The 26087-nt window shown below is 46.4% G+C and overlaps 1 protein-coding gene across 1 annotated transcript; it reads right to left on the bottom strand.

The window, feature by feature from the left end:
• Nucleotides 1–14615: 14615 nt before the first annotated feature.
• Nucleotides 14616–25782, bottom strand: RPL11 (ribosomal protein L11). Its single transcript, XM_038758055.1, has 6 exons — nucleotides 25745–25782; nucleotides 23094–23244; nucleotides 18789–18895; nucleotides 18119–18250; nucleotides 16852–16962; nucleotides 14616–14687 (listed from the first exon to the last, which is right to left on the bottom strand). The coding sequence occupies exons 1-6, from the start codon at nucleotides 25748–25750 to the stop codon at nucleotides 14658–14660; spliced, it is 537 nt and encodes a 178-aa protein (XP_038613983.1). The 5' UTR covers nucleotides 25751–25782; the 3' UTR covers nucleotides 14616–14657.
• Nucleotides 25783–26087: the final 305 nt, after the last annotated feature.

Here is a 26087-nt window from a genome sequence, read left to right as displayed (position 1 = left end):
AAAATCGTCGTGTTGGATGCCTCCCTATCCCTCGTGGGGCTCACAGTCTTCATCCCCATTTTAATAATAATAATAATAAATTATCGTATTATGTAAAGTGCAACTCAGGACAACACAAAAAGCCCCAGGCCTGCTGAGCTTGGCTCAAAAGGGAAAAGGAGGTTAAAGGAGCCTCCATGTTCAGTCACTGCCCCCTAATAATAATAATAATAATAATAAATGATCGTATTATGTTAAGCGCTTACTACGTGCCACACGCCGGAGAAGATATAAAATCGTCGTGTTGGATGCCTCCCTGTCCCTCGTGGGACTCACAGTCTTCATCCCCATTTTAATAATAATAATAATAATAAATTATCGTATTATGTTAAGTGCAACTCAGGACAACATAAAAAAGCCCCAGGCCTGCTGAGCTTGGCTCAAAAGGGAAAAGGAGGTTAAAGGAGCCTCCGTGTTCAGTCACCACCCCCTAAGAATAATAATAATAATATAATAATAATAATAATAATAATAAATGATCTTATTATGTTAAGCACTTACTATGTGCCAGACGCCGGAGAAGATATAAAATTGTCGTGTTGGATGCCTCCCTGTCCCTCGTGGGCTTACAGTCTTCATCCCCATTTTAATAATAATAATAATAATAATAATAAATTATCATATTATGTTAAGTGCAACTCAGGACAACATAAAAAAGCCCCAGGCCTGCTGATCTTGGCTCAAAAGGGAAAAGGAGGTTAAAGGAGCCTCCATGTTCAGTCACTGCCCCCTAATAATAATAATAATAATAAATGATCGTATTATGTTAAGCGCTTACTACGTGCCAGACGCCGGAGAAGATATAAAATCGTCGTGTTGGTTGCCTCCCTGTCCCTCGTGGGCTCACGGTCTTCATCCCCATTTTAATAATAATAATAAATTATCGTATTATGTTAAGTGCAACTCAGGACAACATAAAAATACCCCAGACCTGCTGAGCTTGGCTCAAAAGGGAAAAGGAGGTTAAAAGAGCCTCCATGTTCAGTCACCGCCCCCTAATAATAATAGTACTACTACTACTAATAATAATAAATTATCATATTATGTTAACCGCTTACTACGTGCCAGATGCCAGAGAAGATATAAAATCGTCGTGTTGGATGCCTCCCTGCCCCTCGTGGGGCTCACAGTCTTCATCCTCATTTTAATAATAATAATAATAATAATAATAATAATAAATTATCGTATTATGTTAAGTGCAACTCAGGACAACATAAAAAAGCCCCAGGCCTGCTGATCTTGGCTCAAAAGGGAAAAGGAGGTTAAAGGAGCCTCCATGTTCAGTCACTGCCCCCTAATAATAATAATAATAATAATAAATGATCGTATTATGTTAAGCACTTACTATGTGCCAGATGCCGGAGAAGATATAAAATCGTCGTGTTGGATGCCTCCCTGTCGCTCGTGGGGCTTACAGTCTTCATCCCCATTTTAATAATAATAATAATAATAATAATAAATTATCGTATTATGTTAAGTGCAACTCAGGACAACATTAAAAAGCCCCAGGCCTGCTGATCTTGGCTCAAAAGAGAAAAGGAGGTTAAAGGAGTCTCCATGTTCAGTCACCGCCCCCTAATAATAATAGTAATAATAATAATAATAAATTATCGTATTATGTTAAGTGCTTACTACGTGCCAGATGCCGGAGAAGATATAAAATCGTCGTGTCGGATGCCTCCCTGTCCCTCGTGGGGCTCACAGTCTTCATCCCCATTTTAATAATATTAATAATAGTAATAAATTATCGTATTATGTTAAGTGCAACTCAAGACAACATAAAAAAAGTCCCAGGCCTGCTGATCTTAGCTCAAAAGGGAAAAGGAGGTTAAAGGAGCCTCCATGTTCAGTCACCGCCCCCTGATAATAATAGTAATAATAATAATAATAATATCATATTATGTTAAGCACTTACTATGTGCCAGATGCCGGAGAAGATATAAAATCGTCGTGTTGGATGCCTCCCTGTCTCTCGTGGGGCTCACAGTCTTCATCCCCATTTTAATAATAATAATAATAATAAATTATCGTATTATGTTAAGTGCAACTCATAAAAAAAGCCCCAGGCCTGCTGATCTTGGCTCAAAAGGGAAAAGGAGGTTAAAGGAGCCTCCATGTTCAGTCACTGCCCCCTAATAATAATAATAATAATAATAATAAATTATCGTATTATGTTAAGCGCTTACTACGTGCCAGATGCCGGAGAAGATATAAAATCGTCGTGTTGGATGCCTCCCTGTCCCTCATGGGGCTCACAGTCTTCATCCCCATTTTAATAATAATAATAATAATGCTGATGGTATTTGTTAAGCGCTTACTATGTGCCAAGCACTGTTCTAAGCGCTCGGGGAGATACAAGGTAATCAGGTTGTCCCACATGGCCAGCGCACAATTCAATTGTATTTATTGAGCGCTTCCTGTGTGCAGAGCACTGGACTAAGCGCTTGGGAAGTCCAAGTTGGCAACATCTAGAGACGGTCCCTACCCAACAGTGGGCTCACAGTCTAGAAAGGGGAGACAGACAACAAAACATGGAGACGGGTCAAAATCGTCAGAACAAATAGAATTAAAGCTAGATGTACGTCATTAACAAAATAAACAGAGTAGTAAATATGTACTAAATGCTTTCCGATGGCTAACACTGTCCAAGTATTTCCTAACATAGTGTTGTGATGACCCAGCCAAGAGGAAAAAGTCTCAATCGTATTTTCAACCTGGTCTTATAGGTGTCTCTTAAATAGCTGATGCAGAAAGAAATATTTGATACCACCAGCGTCTGAATCTTCCTTGTCCCATGGCAGGGCATTGGGGAATTTCATTGTTTGGAGAAAGTCTTGTAGACAGATCACCTCTACCTAGTCAATGAGTAACAAATGGAGAAGCAGTGGAAAGAGCCCGGGCTTTGGAGTCGGAGGTCATGGGTTCGAATCCCCGCTCCGCCACATGTCTGCTGTGTGACCTTGGGCAAGTCACTTCACTTCTCTGAGCCTCAGTTACCTCATCTGTAAAATGGGGATTATGACTGTGAGCCCTATGCGGGACAACCTGATCACCTTGTATCCCCCCCAGCGCTTAGAACAGTGTTTTGCACATAGTAAGCGCTTAACAAATGCCATTATTATTATTATTATTATTATTATTATTATTATTATTATTATTATTATTAAACATCCTATGAATTGTACACACCAGTGTAAAAAAACAAACAAGCAAACAAACACTCCAGGGGGAGGGGCAGGGTTTTTTTTAAATAATAATAATAATAATAATAATAATAATGATGGCATTTATTAAGCACTTACTATGTGCAAAGCACTGTTCTAAGCGCTGGGGAGGTTACAAGGTGATCAGGTTGTCCCACAAGGGGCTCACAGTCTTCATCCCCATTTTACAGATGAGGTCACTGAGGCACAGAGAAGTGAAGTGACCCAAAGTCACACTGGCTTTTTTTGAATGGCATTTATTAAGTGCCTACTATGTGCAAAGCACTGTTTTAAGCGCTGGGAAGGTTAGAAGGTGATCAGGTTCATTCATTCATTCAATCATATTTATTGAGCGCTCACTGTGTGCAGAGCACCAGACTAAGCGCTTGGGAAGTACAAGTTGGCGACATATAGAGACGGTCCCTGCCCAACAGTGGGCTCACATTCATTGTCATACAATCGTATTTATTGAGCGCTTACTGTGTGCAGAGCACTGTACTAAGCGCTTGGGAAGTACAAGTCGGCAACATCTAGAGACGGTCCCTACCCAACAGCGGGCTCACAGTCTAGAAGGGGGAGACAGATGACAAAACCAAACATATTAACAAAATAAAATAAAGAGAATAAATATGTACAAGTAAAATAAATAAATAGAGTATAAATATGTACAAACATATATACAGGTTGTCCCACAGGGGGCTCCCAGTCTTCATCCCCATTTGACAGATGAGGGAACTGAGGCCCAGGGAAGTGAAGTGACTTGCCCAAAGTCACCCAGCTGACAAATTCAAAATAAAATAAATAGAATAAATACATACGAGTAAAATGAATAGAGTAATAAATATGTACAAATATATATATACAGGTTGTCCCACGGGGGGCTCCAAGTCGTCATCCCCATTTGACAGATGAGGGAACTGAGGCCCAGAGAAGTTAAGTGACTTTTCCAAAGTCACCCAGCTGACAAATTCAAAATAAAATAAATAGAATAAATATGGACGAGTAAAATAGAGTAATAAATATGTGCAAACATATATATACAGGTTGTATACAGTATATGTGTACATATATACATATATAGTATATATACTATAGTATATGTAGTATATAGTACTATGTATATAGTATATGTTGCCAACATCTACTTCCCAATCAATCAATCAAATCGTATTTATTGAGCGCATACTGTGTGCAGAGTACTGTACTAAGCGCTTGGGAAGTCCAAGTTGGCAACATATAGAGACGGTCCCTACCCAACAGTGGGCTCACAGTCTAAAAGGGCTTTGCTTAGTCCAGTGCTCTGCACACAGTCAGCGCTCAATAAATACGATTGATTGATTGACTCACCCAAAGTCACCCAGCTGACAAATTCAAATTAAAATAAATCGAATAAATGGTAGATGCGACTCAAAGCCTGTGCGCTTTCCAGTGAGCCACGCTGCTTCCCTACTTTCAATCAATCAATCGTATTTATTGAGCGCTTACTGTGTGCAGAGCACTGTACTAAGCGCTTGGGAAGTACAAGTTGGCAACATATAGAGACGGTCCCTACTCAACAGTGGGCTCACAATCTACTTTTCAAGTGCTTAGTACAGTGCTCTGCACACAGTAAGCGCAAGTTTGGGCGGGGGGGGTGTCTTTTTTTACTTTCTTTGGGTGGTTTCTGAGGCCTGCTTTTGGGCGGGCCTGTCCCTCGAAGGCGCCCAAGAGGAAATGGGGCTGGCGGGTACTATAGACAGGATGCCCACCCGGGGGGAACGGACACGGTTGAGGGCATCTCCCCCGGGGCCTCCTCACCCCCGAAAGAAGCCACCATGGCGGGCGGCCCTCGAGGACTCCAACCTCCCGAAACCAGAACCTCACAATCAATCAATCGTACTTATTGAGCGCTTACTGTGTGCAGAGCACTGTACTGAGCGCTTGGGAAGTACAAATTGGCAACATATACTATATACATAGTACTACACACCTTCCCCTCCTACAAGGAAGCAGCATGGCTCACTTCCCAAACGCTGAGTCCAGTGCTCTGCACACAGTAAGCGCTCAATAAGTACGACTGAATGAATGAATGAATGAAAGAGCCCGGGCTTTGGAGTCAGAGGTCGAGGGTTCCAATCCCGGCTCCACCAATTGTCAGCTGGGTGACTTCGGGCAAGTCACTTCACTTCTCTGGGCCTCAGTTAGAGAAGCAGCGTGGCCCCGTGGAAAGAGCCCGGGCTTTGGAGTCAGGGGTCATGGGTTCGAATCCCGGCTCTGCCAATTGTCAGCTGTGTGACTTTGGGCAAGTCACTTAACTTCTCTGTGCCTCAGTTCCCTCATCTGTAAAATGGGGATTAAGACTGTGAGCCCCCCCGTGGGACAACCTGATCTCCTTGTGACCTCCCCAGTGCTTAGAACAGTGCTTTGCACATAGTAAGCGCTTAATAAATGCCATCATCATCATCATCATCTGGAAAATGGGGATTAAGACTGTGAGCCCCCCGTGGGACAACCTGACCACCCTGTAACCTCCCCAGTGCTTAGAACAGTGCTTTGCACATAGTAAACACTTAATAAATGCCATCGTTATTATTATTATTATTATTATCATTATTATTATTACCAAGCCAGGCCCAGTCCTTGTCCCACATAGGGACAGCGAAGCAGTGTGGCTCAGTGGAAAGAGCCCGGGCTTTGGAGTCAGAGGTCATGCGTTCAAATCCCGGCTCCGCCACTTGCCAGCTGTGTGACTTTGGGCAAGTCACTTTCATTCATTCATTCATTCATTCATTCAATCGCATTTATTAAGCGCTTATTGTGTGCAGAGCACTGTACTAAGTGCTTAGGAAGTACAAGTTGGCAATGTCTAGAGACGGTCAATCGATCAATCGTATTTATTGAGCACTTACTGTGTGCAGAGCAGTGTACTAAGCGCTTGGGAAGTACAAGTTGGCAACATCTAGAGACAGTCCCTACCCAACAGTGGGCTCACAGTCTAGAAGGGGGAGACAGAGAACAAAATAAAACATATTAACAAAATAAAATAAATAGAATAAATATGTACAAATAAAATAGAGTAATAAATACGTACAAACATATATACCTATATATATTCACATATAGTGAAGTCACTTCGCTTCTCTGTGCCTCAGTTACCTCATCTGTAAAATGGGGATTAAGATTGTGAGCGATTACTGTGTGCAGAGCACTGTACTAAGCGCTTGGGAAGTACAAGTCGGCAACATCTAGAGACGGTCCCTACCCAACAACGGGCTCACAGTCTTCTTTCCAAGCGCTTTGAACAAACCCCAGCGCTTAGAACAAATAATCAAAATATCAAAATATCAATATCTATTCTATTTATTTTATTTTGTTAGTATGTTTGGTTTTGTTCTCTGTCTCCCCTTTTAGACTGTGAGCCCACTGTTGGGTAGGGACCGTCTCTATATGTTGCCAACTTGTACTTCCCAAGCGCTTAGTACAGTGCTCTGCACACAGTAAGCGCTCAATAAATACGATTGATTGATTGATTAGAACAGTGCTTGGCACATACTAAGCGCTTAAATACCATCATTATTATTACTAATAATAATTCTGTAATAATTTCACAGTCTACTGGGGAGACAGGCAACAAAACCAAACAAGTAGATATTTATTCTATTTATTTTATTTTGTTAATATGTTTTGTTTTGTTCTCTGTCTCCCCCTTCTAGACTGTGAGCCCAATGTTGCGTAGGGACCGTCTCTATATGTTACCAACTTGTACTTTCCAAGCGCTTAGTACAGTGCTCTGCACACAGTAATCGCTCAATACGATTGAATGAATGAATAGTATCAAAATAATAGTAATAATGATGGTATTTGTTCATTCATTCATTCAAGCACTTGGGATGTACAAGTCGTCAACATTTAGAGACGGTCCCTACCCAACAGAGGGGTCACAGTCTAGAAGGGGGAGACAGAGAACAAAACAAAACATATTAATAAATAGAATAAATATGTACAAGTAAAATAGAGTAATAAATATGTACAAACATATATATATATATATACAGGTGCTGTGGGGAGGGGAAGGGGATAAGGAGGGGGAGGAAGGAGGGGGAAGCGCTTACTATGTGCAAACGGGCTCACAGTCTTCAGCCCCATTTTACAGATGAGGGAACTGAGGCACGGAGAAGTGAATCAATCAATCAATCGTATTTATTGAGCGCTTACTGTGTGCAGAGCACTGTACTAAGCGCTTGGGAAGTCCAAGTTGGCAGCATCTAGAGACAGTCCCTACCCAACAGTGGGCTCACAGTCTAGAAGGGGGAGACGGAGAACAAAACCAAACATACTAACAAAATAAAATAAATAGAATAGGTATGCACAAGTAAAATAAATAAATAAATAGAGTAATAAATATGTACAAACATATATACAGGTGAAGCGACTTACCCAAAGTCACACAGCTAAGTGGCAGAGGCAGGATTCAATCAATCAATCGTCTTTATTGAGCGCTTACTGTGTGCAGAGCATTGGACTAAGCGCTTGGAAAGTACAAGTTGGCAACATATAGAGACAGTCCCTACCCAACAGTGGGCTCACAGTCTAGAAGATTCGAACCCACGACCTCTGCCTCTCAAGCCAATGCTCATTCCACTATGCCATGCTGCCTCTAATTAACACCTAGTTAACTCTAGTTAATTCTAGTTAACAGGAGGAGGGTCGACTGATTACGCTGACGTAGAAGTGTTCACACCTTTCTGCCCTGAAAGATTGAACAATCCTTTGAACTCCTTTGGCACCTGGGAAGCGCCTAATAAATACCATTATTATTCCCTTAAGAGACCTTGTAGCCTTAGGGATGATCACGTCCATGCAGAATTCACACTTTCCCCTCTCTCTTCTGCAACAACTCCAGGTCAGGGAAATAATAATAATATAATAATAATGGCATTTATTAAGCGCTTCAAAAACGTCTAAGAAAAGCGAGGCCCCATCCTGCTTGGCACATAATATAACAATAATAATAATAATGATGATGGCATTTATTAAGCGCTTACTATGTGCAAAGCACTGTTCTAAGCGCTGGGGAGTTTACAAGGTGATCAGGTTGTCCCCCGGGGGGCTCACAGTCTTGAGTAGCAGCATAGATCAGTGAAAAGAGCCCGGGCTTTGGAGACAGAGGTCATGGGTTCAAATCCCGCCTTCACCAATTGTCAGCTGTGTGACTTTGGGCGAGTCACTTCACTTCTCTGGGCCTGTTACCTCATCTGTAAAATGGGGATTAAGACTGTGAGCCCCAGGTGGGACAACCTGATCACTTTGTATCCCCCCAAGCGCTTAGAGCAGTGCTTTGCACATAGTAAGCGTTTAACAAATGTCAACATTATTATTAATATCCATTTTACACCTCAGGTAACTGAGACCCAGAGAATAAGAATAATAATGGCATTTATTAAGCGCTTACTATGTGCAAAGCACTGTTCTAAGCGCTGGGGAGGTTACAAGGTGATCAGGTTGTCCCCCGGGGGCGCTCACAGTCTTAATCCCCATTTTACAGATGAGGTAACTGAGGCACAGAGAAGTGACTTGCCCAAAGTCACACAGCTGACAATTGGCAGAAACTGGATTTGAATCCAAGACCTCTGACTCCAAAGCCCGGGCTCTTTCCACTGAGCCACGCTGCTTCTCACATAGTAAGCGCTTAATCAATCAATCATATTTATTGAGCGCTTACTGTGTGCGGAGCACTGTACTAAGCGCTTGGGAAGTACAAGTCGGCAACATATAGAGACAGTCCCTACCCAACAGCGGGCTCACAGTCTAGAAGGGGGAGACAGACAACAAAACCAAACATACTAACAAAATAAAATAAATAGAATAGATATGTACAAGTAAGATAAATAGAGTAATAAATATGTACAAACATATATACATAAATACCATCATTATTAATCACCTTGTATATCCCCCCCAGCGCTTAGAACAGTGCTTTGCACATAGTAAGTGCTTAACAAATGCCATTAATAATGATAATAATAATAAAATAATAATAATAATAATAATAATGATAATCCACCACAGGTGCAGATCGTCAGATAGATGTGTGCACGGCAGCGTGATCAGGATTTTTTTTTTAATAGTGTTTGTTAAGCACTATGTATCAAACATTGTTCGAGCGCTGAGGTTAATCTAAATTAATTAGATGGGGGTCTGGGTTGGATCCTCATGTCAATTAACATTGTGGAATGGATAGAGCCCGGGCCTGGGACTCAGAGGGTTAAGGGTTGATGATGATGATGAAATTTATTAAGCGCTTACTATGTGCTTTGCACTGTTCTAAGCGCTGGGGAGGTTACAAGGTGATCAGGTTGTCCCACGGGGGGCTCACAGTCTTAATCTCCATTTTCCAGATGAGGTAACTGAGGCCCAGAGAAGTGAAGTGACTTGCCCAAAGTCCCCCAGCTGACAACTGGTGGAGCCGGGATTTGAACCCCTGACCTCTGACTCCAAAGCCCGGGCTCTTTCCACTGAGCCACACTGCCTGGGTTCTAATCCCAGGCTCCACCACGTGTCTGCTGTGTGACCTTGGACAAGTCACTTCACTTCTCTGGGCCTCAGTTCCCTCATCTGGAAAATGGGGACTGTGAGCCCCCGGTGGGACAACCTGATCACCTTGTAACCTCTCCAGCGCTTAGAACAGTGCTTTGCACATTATTATAATAATAATAATGGTATTTGTTAAGCGCTTACTGTTCTAAACGCTGGGGAGGTTACAAGGTGATCAGATTGTCCCACTGGGGGCTCAGAGTCTTAATCCCCATTTTACAGATGAGGTAACTGAGGCCCAGAGAAGTGAAGTGACTTGCCCAAAGTCACCCAGCTGACAACTGGTGGAGCCGGGATTTGAACCCCTGACCTCTGACTCCAAAGCCCGGGCTCTTTCCACTGAGCCACGCTGCCTGGGTTCTAATCCCAGGCTCCACCGCGTATCTGCTGTGTGACCTTGGACAAGTCACTTCACTTCTCTGGGCCTCAGTTCCTTCATCTGGAAAATGGGGACTGTGAGCCCCCCGTGGGACAACCTGATCACCTTGTAACCTCTCCAGCGCTTCGAACAGTGCTTTGCACATTACTATTATATTAATAATGGTATTTGTTAAGCGCTTACTATGTGCAAAGCACTGTTCTAAGCGCTGGGGAGGTTACAAGGTGATCAGATTGTCCCACTGGGGGCTCAGAGTCTTAATCCCCATTTTCCAGATGAGGTAACTGAGGCCCAGAGAAGTGAAGTGACTTGCCTAAAGTCACCCAGCTGACATGTGGCGGAGCCGGGATTTGAACCCATGACCTCTGGCTCCCCAGCCCAGGCTCTTTCCACTGAGCCACGCTGCCTGGGTTCTAATCCCAGGCTCCACCACGTGTCTGCTGTGTGACCTTGGACAAGTCACTTCACTTCTCTGGGCCTCAGTTCCCTCATCTGGAAAATGGGGACTGTGAGCCCCCGGTGGGACAACCTGATCACCTTGTGACCTCTCCAGCGCTTAGAACAGTGCTTTGCACATTATTATTATAATAATAATGGTATTTGTTAAGCGCTTACTGTTCTAAGCGCTGGGGAGGTTACAAGGTGATCAGATTGTCCCACTGGGGGCTCAGTCTTAATCCCCATTTTACAGATGAGGTAACTGAGGCCCAGAGAAGTGAAGTGACTTGCCCAAAGTCACCCAGCTGACATGTGGCGGAGCTGGGATTCGAACCCATGACCTCTGGCTCCCAAGCCCGGGCTCTTTCCACTGAGCCCAGGCTCCACCGCATGTCTGCTGTGTGACCTTGTACAAGTCACTTCACTTCTCTGGGCCTCAGTTCCCTCATCTGTAAAATGGGGACTGTGAGCTCCCGGTGGGACAACCTGATCACCTTGTAACCTCTCCAGCGCTTAGAACAGCGCTTTGCACATAGTAAGCGCTTAATAAATGCCATTATTATTGTAAACTCACTGTGACCAGGGACGGTGCCTATCAACTCTTGTATTCCGCCGAATGGCTGGCACCCAGAAAAACCTCAGTGCTACCGACCGATCGTTGGAGATCAAGCGCTCAGTACATCACCATCATCAATTGTATTTATTGGGCGCTTACTGTGTGCAGAGCACTGTACTAAGCGCTTGGGAAGTACAAGTTGGCAACATATACAGTCCCTACCCAACGGTGGGCTCACAGTACGCAGAGAGTTCAATAAATACAGTTGACACCCATAACTTTTCCCTCCACATCCCGTGACCCCCTATGGATCCCTCATCCGTGATTCCAGCGCTTAGAACAGTGCTCTGCACATAGTAAGCGCTTAATAAATGCCATTATTATTATTATTATTATTATTCTATCCAATTTCTTTTCAAAACCACTGATACGTTCTGCTTCCTGCGAACATCAGGATCAAGGGAATCCATCAATCAATCCATCGTATTTATTGAGCGCTTACTGGGTGCGGAGCACTGTACTAAGCGCTTGCACTGGGCTAAGCGCTTAAGGGAAGGAGAATGGTTTTCCTTTGCGACGGCAGCGAGGACACACCGAAGCGGGAATTTCTCTCTCCAGGATCGGGCGGACCTGAGGAATTTAGAGAAGAGGCAACCACCTGGCTTTGCAGCCCCATGAAGAATCAATCAATCGTATTTATTGAGCGCTTACTGTGTGCAGAGCACTGTACTAAGCGCTTGGGAAGTACAAGTTGGCAACATAGAGAGACGGTCCCTACCCAACAGTGGGCTCACAGTCTAGAACAAGTGAAGAAGTGAACAAGCCCGTTGTGGACGGGGATTGTCTCTATTTGTTGCTGAATTGTGCTTTCCAGACGCTCAGTACAGCGCTCTGCACACAGTAAGCGCTCAATAAATACGACTGAATGAATGAATGATGAAGAGAGGCTGAGGAAGACACAGAGGGGAGATCCGTGAGCCCACTGTTGGGTAGGGACCGTCTCTATATGTTGCCAGCTTGTACTTCCCAAGCGCTTAGTACAGTGCTCTGCACACAGTAAGCGCTCAATAAATACGATTGAATGAATGAATGATGAAGAGAGCCCGAGGAAGACACAAAGGGGAGATCCGTGAGCCCACTGTTGGGTAGGGACCGTCTCTATATGTTGCCAACTTGTACTTCCCAAGCGCTTAGTACAGTGCTCTGCACACAGTAAGCGCTCAATAAATACGATTGATTGATTGCTGGAGAAGCAGTGTGGCTTAGTGGAAAGAGCCCGGGATTGGGAGTCAGAGGTCGTGGGTTCTAATCCCAGCTCCGCCACTTATCAGCTGCGTGACTTTGGGCAAGTCACAACCTCTCCGTGCCTCAGTTACCTCATCTGGAAAATGGAGATAAAGACTGAGCCGCACGTGGGACAACTTGATTACCTTTTATTCATTCGATCGTGATTATTGAGTGCTTACTGTGTGCAGAGCACTGTACTAAGCGCTTGGGAAGTACAAGTCGGCAACATATAGAGACGGTCCTTACCCAGCAACAATCGTATTTATTGAGCACTTACTGTGTGCAGAGCACTGTACTAAGCGCCTGGGAAGTCCAAGTTGGCAACATCTAGAGACAGTCCCTACCCAACAGTGGGCTCACAGTCTAAAAGGTGGAGACAGAGAACAAAACCAAACCTACTAACAAAATAAAATAAATACAATAGATATGTACAAGTAAAATAAATAAATTAATTAATAGGCTCACAGTCTTCTTTCCAGGCGCTTTTAACAACCCCAGCGCTTGGCACATAGTAAGCACTTAAATACCATCATTATTATTATGATTATTAACCGGAGCCTCTGCTTCCGGATTAAACCTCCAGAGCAAACCTCCTCAGCAATCCAACAACAATCCGGTCTCAGCCAAGAAGCGAGTCGACTGCCATTTCAATCAATCAATTGTATTTATTGAGCGCTTACTGTGTGCAGAAGAGCACTGTAATAATAATAATAATGATAGCATTTATTAAGCGCTTACTATGTGCAAAGCACTGTTCTAGAAAATAAGTCAACGGTTAAGAGTTGGCACAGGGCCTGAGGAGCTTGGACAAAATGAAACGTGAAGATGGAAGGACAGAGACAACCATCGCACCGTAGACCCGAGCCCAGAGCCGTCATAGCGCTTAGTACAGTGCTTTGCACAGAGTAAGCGCTTAACAAATACCATCATTATTATACGCAGCAGCAGGGATTAGAAATGATTTTAAGGCAGGGTTTACACGAAATGATTTTAAGGCAGGGTTTACACGGCTTAAAAAAGTCCCGACCGAGGCCAGACACCCGAAGAAGTAGGTAAGGAGGGACGGGGAGTGAGAAGAACCTGGGTTCTAATCCTGGCTCTGTGACCAAAAGTCCCTTCACTTCTCTGGGCTTCAGTTGTCTCATCCATAAAATGGGGATTAAGACTGTGAGCCCCATGTGGGACTGTGACCAGCCCAATTTGCTTGTATCCAACCTAGTGCTAAATACAGTGCCTGGCGTATAGTAGTGCTTAAATACTATCATTATTAGTATTATTATCAGCCCACCCTGCTCCTGCAATAATGATGGTATCTGTTAAGCACTTACTATGTGCCAAACACTGTTCTAAGCGCTGGGGTAATAATAATGGCATTTATTAAGCACTTACTATGTGCAAAGCACTGTTCTAAGCGCTGGAGAGGCTACAAGGCAATCAGGTCGTCCCACAGGGGGTTCAGTCTTAATCCCCATTTTACAGATGAGATCACTGAGGCCCAGAGAAGTGAGTTGCCCAAAGTAACACAGCTGACAAGTGGCGGAGCCGGAATTTGAACCCGTGACCTCTGACTCCAAAGCACGGGCTTTCCACTGGGGGACGCTGCTTCTCTAATAACAATCATAATGGCATTTATTAAGCACTTACTATTTGCAAAGCACTGTTCTAAGCGCTGGGGAGGTTACAAAGTGATCAGGTTGTCCCATGGGGGGGCTGTCTTCATCCCCATTTTACAGATGAGGGAACTGAGGTCCAGAGAATTGAAGTGACTTGCCCGAAGTCACACAGCTGACAACTGGCGGAGCCAGATTAGAACCCATGACCTGACTCCAAAGCCCGGGCTCTTTCCACTGAGCCACGCTGCTTCTCTTATCAGGTTGCCCCACGTCTCAACCCCCATTTTCCAGATGAGAGAACTGAGGCCCAGAGAAGTGTGACTTGCCCCGAGTCACCAGGCTGACAAGTGGCGGGGCAGGGATTAGAACCCGTGACCTCTGACATCCAAGTCCGGACTCTTTCCACCGAGCCACGCGGTTTTTCTGTGCAGTCGAGTTGTAGCCCCAGGGTCTGGCCCGCCTGCACCCCCCACCCCAACCCTCCGACTAAGGATCCCAAAGCACTCCGGAAGAGAAGACACAGAAGGGATGTCACAGAACAGATTTTATTGACGGGGGGCGGCTGGAACTCATTTTCCGGGCAGGATGATTCCGTCGTACTGGAAGAGAAAGACGCGGGGCTCAGGACGGGGCGGACAGAGGGGGTCCGGGCCCCTGCCAGCCGCTGCGGCTTCCATGCATTCATTCACTCATTCAATCGTATTTATTGAACGCTTACAAACATACATACATTTCCCTTCAAGGCCCTGCTGAGAGCTCACCTCCTCCAGGAGGCCTTCCCAGACTGAGTCCCTTCCTTCCTCTCCCCCTCGACCCCCTCTCCATCCCCCCCATCTTACCTCCTTCCCTTCCCCACAGCACCTGTATATATGTAGATATGTTTGTACATATTTATTACTCTTATTTATTTTACTTGTACATATCTATCCTATTTATTTTATTTTGTTAGTATGTTTGGTCTTGTTCTCTGTCTCCCCCTTCTAGCCTGTGAGCCCGCTGTTGGGTAGGGACTGTCTCTAGATGTTGCCGACTTGGACTTCCCAAGCGCTTAGTCCAGTGCTCCCTACACAGTAAGCGCTCAATAAATACGATTGATTGATTGATATTAACAAAACATACTAACAAAATAGAATAGATATGTACAAGTAAAATAAATAGAATAATAATTATTTTGTTAATATGTTTGGTTTTGTTCTCTGTCTCCCCCTTTTAGACTGTGAGCCCACTGTTGGGTAGGGACCGTCTCTAGATGTTGCCAATTTGTACTTCCCAAGCACTTAGTACAGTGCTCTGCACATAGTAAGCGCTCAATAAGTACGATTGATGATGATGATGATGATACATGCATGCACAAACATATATACATGTGCTGCGAGGAGGGGAAGGAGGTAAAGCAGGGGGGATGGGGAGGGGGAGGATCAGTGTGGGAAGGCCTCCTGGAGGAGGTGAGCTCTCCGTAGGGCTTTGAAGGGAGGAAGAGCGCTTCCATTCATTCAATCGTATTTATTGAGCGCTTACTGTGTGCAGAGCACTGTACTAAGCGCTTGGGAAGTCCAAGTGGAAAACAAAGAGAGACGGTCCCTACCCAACAGTGGGCTCACAGTCTAGAAGGGGGAGACGGCCAACAAAACAAAACATATTAACAAAATAAAATAAATGGAATAAATATGTCCAAGTAAAATAGAGTAATAAGTCTGTACGAATGTATACAGTCTTGAAGGGGGAGACGGACAACAAAACAAAACATATTAACAAAATAAAATAAATGGAATAAATATGTCCAAGTAAAATAGAGTAATAAGTCTGTACGAATGTATACAGTCTAGAAGGGGGAGACGGACAACAAAACAAAACATATTAACAAAATAAAATAAATGGAGTAAATATGTCCAAGTAAAATAGAGTAATAAGTCTGTACGAATGTATACAGTCTAGAAGGGGGAGACGGACAACAAAACAAAACATGTTAACAAAATAAAATAAATGAAATAAATATGTCCAAGTAAAATAGAGTAATAAGTCTGTACGAATGTATACAGTCTAGAAGGGGGGGACGGACAACGAAACAAAACATGTTAACAAAATAAAATAAATGGAATAAATATGTCCAAGTGAAATAGAGTAATAAATCTGTACGAACGTATACAGTCTAGAAGGGGGAGACGGACAACAAAACAAAACATATTAACAAAATTAAATAAATGGAATAAATATGTCCAAGTAAAATAGAGTAATAAATCTGTACGAATGTATACAGTCTAGAAGGGGGAGATGGACAACAAAACAAAACATGTTAACAAAATAAAAGAAATGGAATAAATATGTCCAAGGAAAATAGAGTAATAAATCTGTACGAATGTATACAGTCTAGAAGGGGGAGACGGACAACAAAACAAAACAAAATAAATGGAATAAATACGTCCAAGTAAAATAAATAGATTAATCAATCTGTACGAACATATATACAGGTGCCGTGGGGAGGGGAAGGAGGTAAGGTGGGAGGGATGGGGAGGGAGAGGAAGGAGGGGGCTCAGTCTGGGAAGGCCTCCTGGAGGAGGTGAGCTCTCGGTAGGGCTTTGAAGGGAGAAAGAGGGCTTCCACCGCCCTCACCCCTCCCAGGACTCCACCCGCGGACGGAGTCGGGTTGCCAACTTGTACTTCCCAAGCGCTTAGTCCAGTGCTCTGCACACAGTAAGCGCTCAATAAATACAATTGAATGAATGAATGAGTGAATGAGGGGAGGGGAGGGAAGCGGGGCCTTACCTTCTGCTGAAACCAGCGCATGGCCTCCTCCTTGCCGATTCTGTGTTTGGCCCCGATGCAGCCCGTCCTGCGTTTCTTGTCCGCGATGCTGAAGCCCGGCCGGCCCAGGACCTGCGAGGGAACCCAACGACGGCGCTGTCGCTCTGTGCCGGACTAGATACTAGGTCCTATCGGATTCATTCATTCAATCGTATTTATTGAGCAATTACTGCGTGCACAGCACTGTACTAAGCGCCTGGGAAGTACAAGTCGGCAACATATAGAGACGGTCCCTAATTTATTGAGTGCAGGGCACTGCACTAAGAGCTTGGGAAGTACAAGTCGGCAACGTATAGAGACGGTCCCTAATTTATTGAGTGCAGGGCACTGGACTAAGCGCTTGGGAGTACAAGTGGGAAACATCTAGAGAGGGTCCCTACCCAACAGTGGGCTCACAGTCTAGGAGGGGGAGACAGAGAACAAAACATATTAACAAAATAAATAGAATATGTACAAATAAAATAAATTACTACCACCCCAGCGCTTAGAACAGTGCTCGACCCACAGTGAGCGCTTAACAAACATCGTCATCATTCTCCCAGATCAGAGGGACGATCAACATAGATGCTCAGAGAAGGGCGCGTGCCGTGCTGAACAACTGGGCCCCCGCTAGACCGTCCTTGGGCCCGGGGCAGTCAGCATGGCATGGCCTCCAAGGATAACCAGCGCTTAGTACAGTGCCCGGCAGAGACCATAATGATGATTCTCTATGCCTTACGCTCGTATACGTATATATGTTTGTACATATTTATCCTATTCATTTTGTTAATATGTTTTGTTGTCTGTCTCCCCCTTCTAGACTGTGAGCCCGCTGTTGGGTAGGGACCGTCTCTATTTGTTGCCGACTTGTACTTTCCAAGCGCTTAGTCCAGTGCTCTGCACACAGTAAGCGCTCAATAAATACGATTGAATGAATGAATTATTATAACCTCCCCCGAAGGAGCGCTCCTCAGGTCAGTGGATCAACCTCCCTGTATTGGTCCCCACCCATACAACTCTAAGACGGGACCCCACTCCTTGCCGACTCCGGCACTCGCCTTACAACCCTTCCTCGAGTGCTTTATACAGCGCACTGCACACAGTAAGCGCTCAATAAATAAGGCTAATCGATCGGACGTTGCTTGCCACTTCTGGACGGAAGCGGCCCGGCTCCAGAGCCCCACTCCTCCCCGACAGGACCGCCCAAGACGGTGGCCCCCCGCTAGCCACGAAGACCAGGCGGACGCACCACGTAGAAGTCCAGGCCGTAGATGCCAATGCTCGGGTCGTATTTGATGCCCAGGTCGATGTGCTCCTGGATCCCAAAGCCGAAGTTGCCCGTGTCGGAGAAGTTGTTTTTCCTCAGTTCGTATTCTCGCACCTGAAAGAGCATGACACCCGCGTTACACTCCTTAAAACATGCTTGGTTTTGTGGTCTGTCTTCCCCTTCTAGACTGTGAGCCCGTTATTAGGTAGGGACCATCTCTATGTTGCCAACTTGTATTTCCTAAGCGCTTAGTCCAGTGCCCCGCACAGAGTAAGCGCTCAATAAATACGGCTGAATGAATGAATCCTGGCCAAGAGTGCCCTGCCCTGGCTCCCCTATCCAGCCCGCACTGGAGAAAGGCGCCGTGCCACGCGGACCTAGCTGCCGACGATGGATCAATCGTATTTATTGAGCGCTTACTGTGTGCAGAGCACTGTACTAAGCGCTTGGGAAGCACAAGTTGGCAACACACAGAGACGGTCCCTACCCAACAGCGGGCTCAGAGCTCGGCTCTACGAGGAGGCGGGGAGGACGGTCACCCCAACCCCCGAGACGCTTTAAGCCCGGATATCTCACGGTCCTCCTCAGGAACATCCCGACTGAGGGGCAGGCACGGACGGGGAGAGCTGGATTCGGGTTTGGGAATCCTCACCTTGAGCCCCTTCTCCAGGATCTCCTCAGCCTTGGCCCCCCGGACCGTGCAGTGTACGGCGATCTTCTCATTCCTCCGGATGCCGAAGGATCGGACGGTGTAGCGAGCTGCAAGGAACCACTGCTGAGTACCTTGGGCCCCAAAACGTCACCCCTCGTCCCAAATGTTTGACCTCCACTCGGCCTGTGAACTCAACTCCCCCAGTGCCACGGCCCCCTTACGATCAATGGCATTCCTCTAGACTGTACGCTCGGTAAGGGCAGGGGACACACCTAATTTTGCTGTACCATACTCTCCCAAGCACTCAGTACAGTGCACTGCACACATTAAGCACCCAATAAACCCCACCAATAGACCGATTTTCCCATCAACTCGCTCTCACTTGGCCTGTTGAGGCTGCCTGCTTCGTATCTAGTCCAATGCTTGGAGAAGGCAGCTAATACTGCAGTTAGCACCCCCAAATCAATCAATCGTATTTATTGAGCGCTTACTGTGTGCAGAGCACTGTACTAAGCACTTGGGAAGTACAAGTTGGCAACATTTCCCCAAAGAGAAATTTCACCATGACGGGGGAGTCTAATACACTGTAGCATACACTAGTTTTCTACACAGTGGGCAATCAATATCACTGATCAATCTCCCCGTGGGGCACTCAATCCCGATGTTGACTGAGTTAGCGCTCCATCTGACTGACCCCCACGCCAACGTCGCTTTTCAAACTTCCATTCATTCATTCAATCGTATTTATTGAGCGCTTACTGTGTGCAGAGCACTGGACTAAGCGCTTGGGAAGCACAAATTGGCAACATATAGAGACAGTCCCTACCCAACAGCGGGCTCACAGTCTAGAAGATGGGGGCACTGTGTTGGAAGCCATTCTTATTTTTAACCGACGGTAGTGGTTAAAGGAGTTGGGGTGAACCAATTTCCCCAAACCAAAGCCTCGGGCTCAGGGAACCAGGAGGCTTCAGGCCCATGGTTTGGACAGTCAGACTTTGCATTTGCAGCTTCAAATACCAGCGCGGGCCTGGGTTCGAATCCCGACTGTCACTAGCCTGCTGTTGACCTTGGGTAGGTCTGGCCTTCCCAGACGGAGCCCCTTCCTTCCTCTCCCCCTCTCCATCCCCCCCATCTTACCTCCTTCCCTTCCCCACAGCACCTGTATATATGTATATGTTTGTACATATTTATTACTCTATTTAACTTGTACATATCTATTCTATTTATTTTATTTTGTTAGTACGTTTGATTTTGTTCTCTGTCTCCCCCTTTTAGACTGTGAGCCCACTGTTGGGTAGGGACTGTCTCTATATGTTGCCAATTTGTACTTCCCAAGCGCTTAGTACAGTGCTCTGCACATAGTAAGCGCTCAATAAATGATTGATTGATTCTCTGGGCCTCATCTGTAAAATGGGGATTCAATACCTGCTCTCCCCCCTCTTTACACTGTGAGCCCCATGTGGGACAGGGAATGTGTCTGACTTGATTGTCTTATATCGACTCCAGTACAGTGCTCTGCACACAGCAAGTGCTCAATAAATACAACCCACTCACTAGTTGGCACATAATTGAGGCCGTATTTCCCCTACCACTAACCTACTGCAATGTCGGTCTCCTGTAGACCGCAAGCTCCTTGAGGGATCCCTATCAACTGTTGTACTGTACTTTCCCAAGTGCTTAGTACAGTGCCCCGCACACAGTAAGCGCTCAATAAATGCCAGTGACTGACTGGCACATTGGGCGCTTAACAAATACCACAATTACACAGTCACAGCTGCATTTTTGGAGCTCTCACTGGGTTAACCGACTGTATTAAAACAGGCACAAAGGCCTGTTCCCTGCCCGCAAAAAAGTTTACCTTCTAATAAGGGACACAGACAGAACCGGTGGAATCCGAACAAGTCATCAATCGTATTTATTGAGCGCTTATTGTGTGCAGAGCACTGTACTAAGCGCTTGGGAAGTACAAGTTGGCAACATATAGAGACAGTCCCTACCCAACAGTGGGCTCACAGTCTACAAGTGACTGAACATACATGTGCACATGCTATGGATGAGCACAAACCACATGTAAATGCCAGGGGTTGCCATATTACTCCAACTCCCTTTGCCCACAGCTAGCCCACGGCCACCACGCTGCACTAGCCAAGGGCTCACTGGTTTTGGGGGAAAAAAAATCACGAGCCCTCCTGACGCCCGGTCTGGCGGCTCTAAAGCCCAGGACTTCCTAAACAGTGCTTGGCACATAGTAAGTGCTTAACAAATATTGTCATTATTATTATTATTACTATTCCTGGCTGTCCCTGAGAAGCAGTGTGGCCTAGTGTGGCTAAAGCCAGGGCCTGGGTAAATTCAGACGTGTTTATTGAGCACTTACTGTGTGCAGAGCATCATCAATCAATCTTAGGCAAGTGACTTTAGTCACTTAGTGACTAAATCTTAGTGACTTTAGGCAAGTCACTTCACTTCTCTGTATCCCGGCTCCGCCACTTGATAGCTGTGTGATTTTGGGCAAGTCAATCAACCAATCAATCGTATTTATTGAGCGCTTACTGTGTGCAGAGCACTGTACTGAGCGCTTGGAAAATACAATTATAGAGACAATCCCTACCCCACAACGGGCCCACAGTCTAGCGGGGGTGGGGGGAGACAGACAACAAGTCACCAGCTCCACCACCTGTCTGCCGTTTGACCTTGGGCATGTTACTTCACTGGGCCTCCATTCCCTCATCTGCAGAATGGCAATTTTAATCAATCAATCAATCAATCGTATTTATTGAGCGCTTACTGTGTGCAGAACACTGTACTAAGCACTTGGGAAGTACAAGTTGGCAACATATAGACAGTCCCTACCCAACAGTGGGCTCACAGTCTAGAAAGGGGAGACAGAGAACAAAACCAAACACACTAACAAAATAGACTGTGAGCCCCACGCGGGGCAACCTGATCACCCTGTAACCTCCCCAGCGCTTAGAACAGTGCTTTGCACATAGTAAGCGCTTAATAAATGCCATTATTATTAATTAAGGCTGTGAGCCCCGTGTGTAGACATCTATAATTCTAGTATCTATTGTGATGCTATCGATGCCGGTCTACTTGTTTTGTTGTCTGTCTCCCCCTTCGAGACTGTGACCCACTGCGGGATAGGGACTGTCTTTACCTGCTGCCGAATTGTAATAATAACGATGGCATTTATTAAGCGCTTACTATGTGCAAAGCACTGTTCTAAGCGCTGGGGAGGTTACAAGGTGATCAGGTTGTCCCACAGGGGGGTTCACAGTCAATCCCCATCTTACAGATGAGGTAACTGAGGCCCAGAGAAGCGAAGTGACTTGCCCAAAGTCACCCAGCTGACAATTGGTGGAGCCAGGATTTGAACCCATGAGCTTCCAAGCGCCTAGTCCAGTGCTCTGCACACGGTAAGCGCTCAATAAATATGACGGAATGAATGAAGGGATGAACGAGAAGGAGCATGGCTCAGTGGAAAGAGCCCGGGCTTTGGAGTCAGAGGTCATGGGTTCTAATCCCGGCTCCGCCACTTGTCAGCTGGGTGACTTTGGGCAAGTCACTTCACTTCTCTGTATCCCGGCTCCGCCACTTGTCAGCTGGGTGATTTTGGGCAAGTCAATCAATTAATCGTATTTATTGAGCGCTTACTGTGTGCGGAGCACTGTACTAAGCGCTTGGGAAGTACAAGTTGGCAACATATAGAGACAGTCCCCACCCAACAGTGGGCTCACAGTCTAGAAGAGTGGGCTCACAGCCTAGAAGATTCTTCTAGCCTGTCACTTCTCTGGGCCTCAGTTACCTCGCCTGTAAAATGGGGATTAAGACTGTGAGCCCCCCGTGGCACAACCTCATCACCTTGTAACCTCCCCAGCGCTTAGAACAGTGCTTTGCACATAGTAAGCGCTTAATAAATACCATCATCATCATTATTATTATTATTATGAATGTGGGGCAGGGCCTGCATCCTACCCGATTGCCTTATGTCTCCCCCCGCGCTCAGACTGGTGGCTGGCACGTAGCAATCAACCAATCAATCGCATTTATTGAGCGCTTACTGTGTGCAGAGCACACAGTAAGCGCTCAATAAATACGATTGATGATGATGATGCAGAGCACGGTACTAAGCGCTTGGGAAGTACAAGCTGGCAACATCTAGAGACAGTCCCTACCCAGCAGTGGGCTCACAGTCTAGAAGACACATAGTAAGCGCCTAATGGGCCTCTCAGTGTCCGGGGGGGGGGTGGGTGTGTGTGTGTGTGTGTGTGTGTGTGTGTGTGTGTGTGTGTGCGTGCTCACCTTTGGAGAAGACGGGGGTCTGTCCGGTGAGCTGCTCCAGCACTTTGGCGGCCCGGGTCAGCCTGTCCCCGCTCTCCCCAACGCAGATGTTGAGGCACAGCTTGCGGATGCGGAGTTCCCGCATGGGGTTCTCCTTCTCCCCTTGATCTTGCTGGGAGGGAGGAGAAGCATACGTGGGGTCAGTAGGGTCACCCCACCCCACCGGCCAAGACGGGTGCCCTGCCCACCACCACGCCGAGAAGCAGCGTGGCTCGGTGGAAAGAGCCCGGGCTTGAGAGTCAGAAGTCACCCGTTCCAATCCCGGCTCCACCAACTGTCAGCTGGGTGACTTTGGGCGAGTCACTTCACTTCTCTGGGCCTCAGTTCCCTCATCTGGAAAATGGGGATGAAGACTGGGAGCCCCCCCACCCTCCGTGGGACAACCTGATCACCTTGGAACCTCCCCAGTGCTTAGAACAGTGCTTGGCACAGAGTAAGCGCTTAATACATGCCATTATTAAGTCGTGGGCTCTAATCATCATCATCAATCGTATTTATTGAGCGCTTACTATGTGCAGAGCACTGTACTAAGCGCTTGGGAAGTACAAAGTGGCAACATATAGAGACAGTCCCTACCCAACAGTGGGCTCACAGTCTAAAACACAGTCTTAATCCCGGCTCTGCCTCTTGCCACCTGTGTGACTTTGGGCAAGTCACTTCGACTTGTACTTGCGCTGGCTTGGGAAATCCAAGTTGGAAACACATAGAGACGGTCCCTACCCAACAGCGGGCTCACAGTCTAAAAGGGGGAGACGGAGAACAAAACCAAACATGCCAACAAAATAAAATAAATAGAATAGATAGGTACAAGTAAAATAAATAAGCAGAGGAATAAATATGTACAAACATATATACATGAGTTGTGGGGAAGGGAAGGAGGTAAGATGAGGGGGGATGGAGAGGGGGACTGTGAGCTCCCCGTGGGACAATCTGATCACCTTGTAACCTCCCCAGTGCTTAGAACAGTGCTTGGCACAGAGTAAGCGCTTAATACATGCCATTATTAAGTCGTGGGCTCTAATCCCGGCTCTGCCTCTTGCCACCTGTGTGACTTTGGGCAAGTCACTTCGACTTGTACTTGCGCTGGCTTGGGAAGTCCAAGTTGGCAACATTTAGACTGTGAGCCCACTGTTGGGTAGGGACTGTCTCTACATGTTGCCAATCTGTACTTCCCAAGCGCTTAGTACAGTGCTCTGCACATAGTAAGCGCTCAATAAATACGATTGACGATGATCTAGAGACGGTCCCTACCCAACAGCGGGCTCAGTCTAAAAGGGGGAGACGGAGAACAAAACCAAACATACTAACAAAATAAAATGAATAGAATAGATATGTACAAGTAAAATAAATAAGTAGAGGAATAAATACGTACAAACATATATACATGCGTTGTGGGGAAGGGAAGGAGGTAAGATGGGGGGGGATGGAGAGGGGGACTGTGAGCTCCCCGTGGGACAACCTGATCACCTTGTAACCTCCCCAGTGCTTAGAACAGTGCTTGGCACAGAGTAAGCGCTTAATACATGCCATTATTAAGTCGTGGGCTCTAATCCCGGCTCTGCCTCTTGCCACCTGTGTGACTTTGGGCAAGTCACTTCGACTTGTACTTGCGCTGGCTTGGGAAGTCCAAGTTGGCAACATCTAGAGATGGTCCCTACCCAACAGTGGGCTCACAGTCTAAAAGGGGGAGACGGAGAACAAAACCAAACATGCTAACAAAATAAAATAAATAGAATAGATAGGTACAAGTAAAATAAATAAGTAGAGGAATAAACATGCACAAACATATATACATGTGTTGTGGAGAAGGGAAGGAGGTAAGATGGGGGGGATGGAGAGGGGGACTGTAAAATGGGGATGAAGACTGTGAGCTCCCCGTGGGACAACCTGATCACCTTGTAACCTCCCCAGCGCTTAAAACAGTGCTTTGCACATTGTAAGCGCTTAATAAATGCCGTTATTATTATTATTCACTGGGCCTCAGTTCCCTCATCTAGAAAATGGGGATGATGACTGTGAGCCCCACGTGGACAACCTGATCCCCCCCAGCGCTTAGAACAGTGCTTGGCACATAGTAAGCGCTTAACAAATACCATTATTATTATTAGACTGTGAGCCCGCTGTTGGGTAGGGACCGTCTCCAGGTGTTGCCAACTTGCGCAGTGGAAAGAGCCCGGGCTTTGGAGTCAGAGGTCATGGGTTCGAATCCCCCACATGTCTGCTGTGTGACTTCGGGCAAGTCACTTCACTTCCCTGTGCCTGAGTTCCCTCATCTGTAAAATGGGGATTAAGACTGTGAGCCCCCCGTGGGACAACCTGATCACCTTGTAACCTCCCCAGTGCTTAGAACAGTGCTTGGCACATAGTAAGCACTTAATACCAACATTATTATTATTATTATTGGACTTCCCAAGCGCATAGCACAGTGCTCTGCACCCAGTAAGCGCTCAATCAATACGATGGAATGAATTATTATTATTAAATGGGCCGCCACGGCCCCCCGTCCTGTCAGGTCCCTCCGGCGGCCCTCGCCCGCGCGGTGCGGGGCCGGGATGGGGGCGGATGGGGGCGGATGGAGGCGGATGGAGACGCGGGAGGCCGCAGCTACTCACCGCCATGGTGGAGGACCGGAAGAGAACGCGGCGCGCGGCGCGCGGGGCCTTATGGGGCGGCTCTGAGGGACGCTGCCCCCCCCCGCCGGAACCATAGAGACGGGAAGGGCGGCCGGGCGGCCCAGAGAGGCGGCGGGAGCCGCAGTCGTGCGCCCCCTGCCGGATGCCTGCCCCACGCCAGGGGACTTTTCACGGCGGGAGGAACTTCGAGGCCTCCGGGAGGGGGAACTGTCCTTTCCCCCCGCCACCTTAAGTGGGCATTCATTCATTCATTCATTCATTCATTCGCTCACTCACTCATTCACTCATCCATCCACCCACCCATTCATTCATCCACCCACCC

Source organism: Tachyglossus aculeatus, chromosome 16, assembly GCF_015852505.1.
Source record: "Tachyglossus aculeatus isolate mTacAcu1 chromosome 16, mTacAcu1.pri, whole genome shotgun sequence".
In the NCBI taxonomy this organism is placed as follows: Eukaryota; Metazoa; Chordata; class Mammalia; order Monotremata; family Tachyglossidae; genus Tachyglossus; species Tachyglossus aculeatus.
This window is presented reverse-complemented; position numbering and strand designations above follow the sequence as displayed.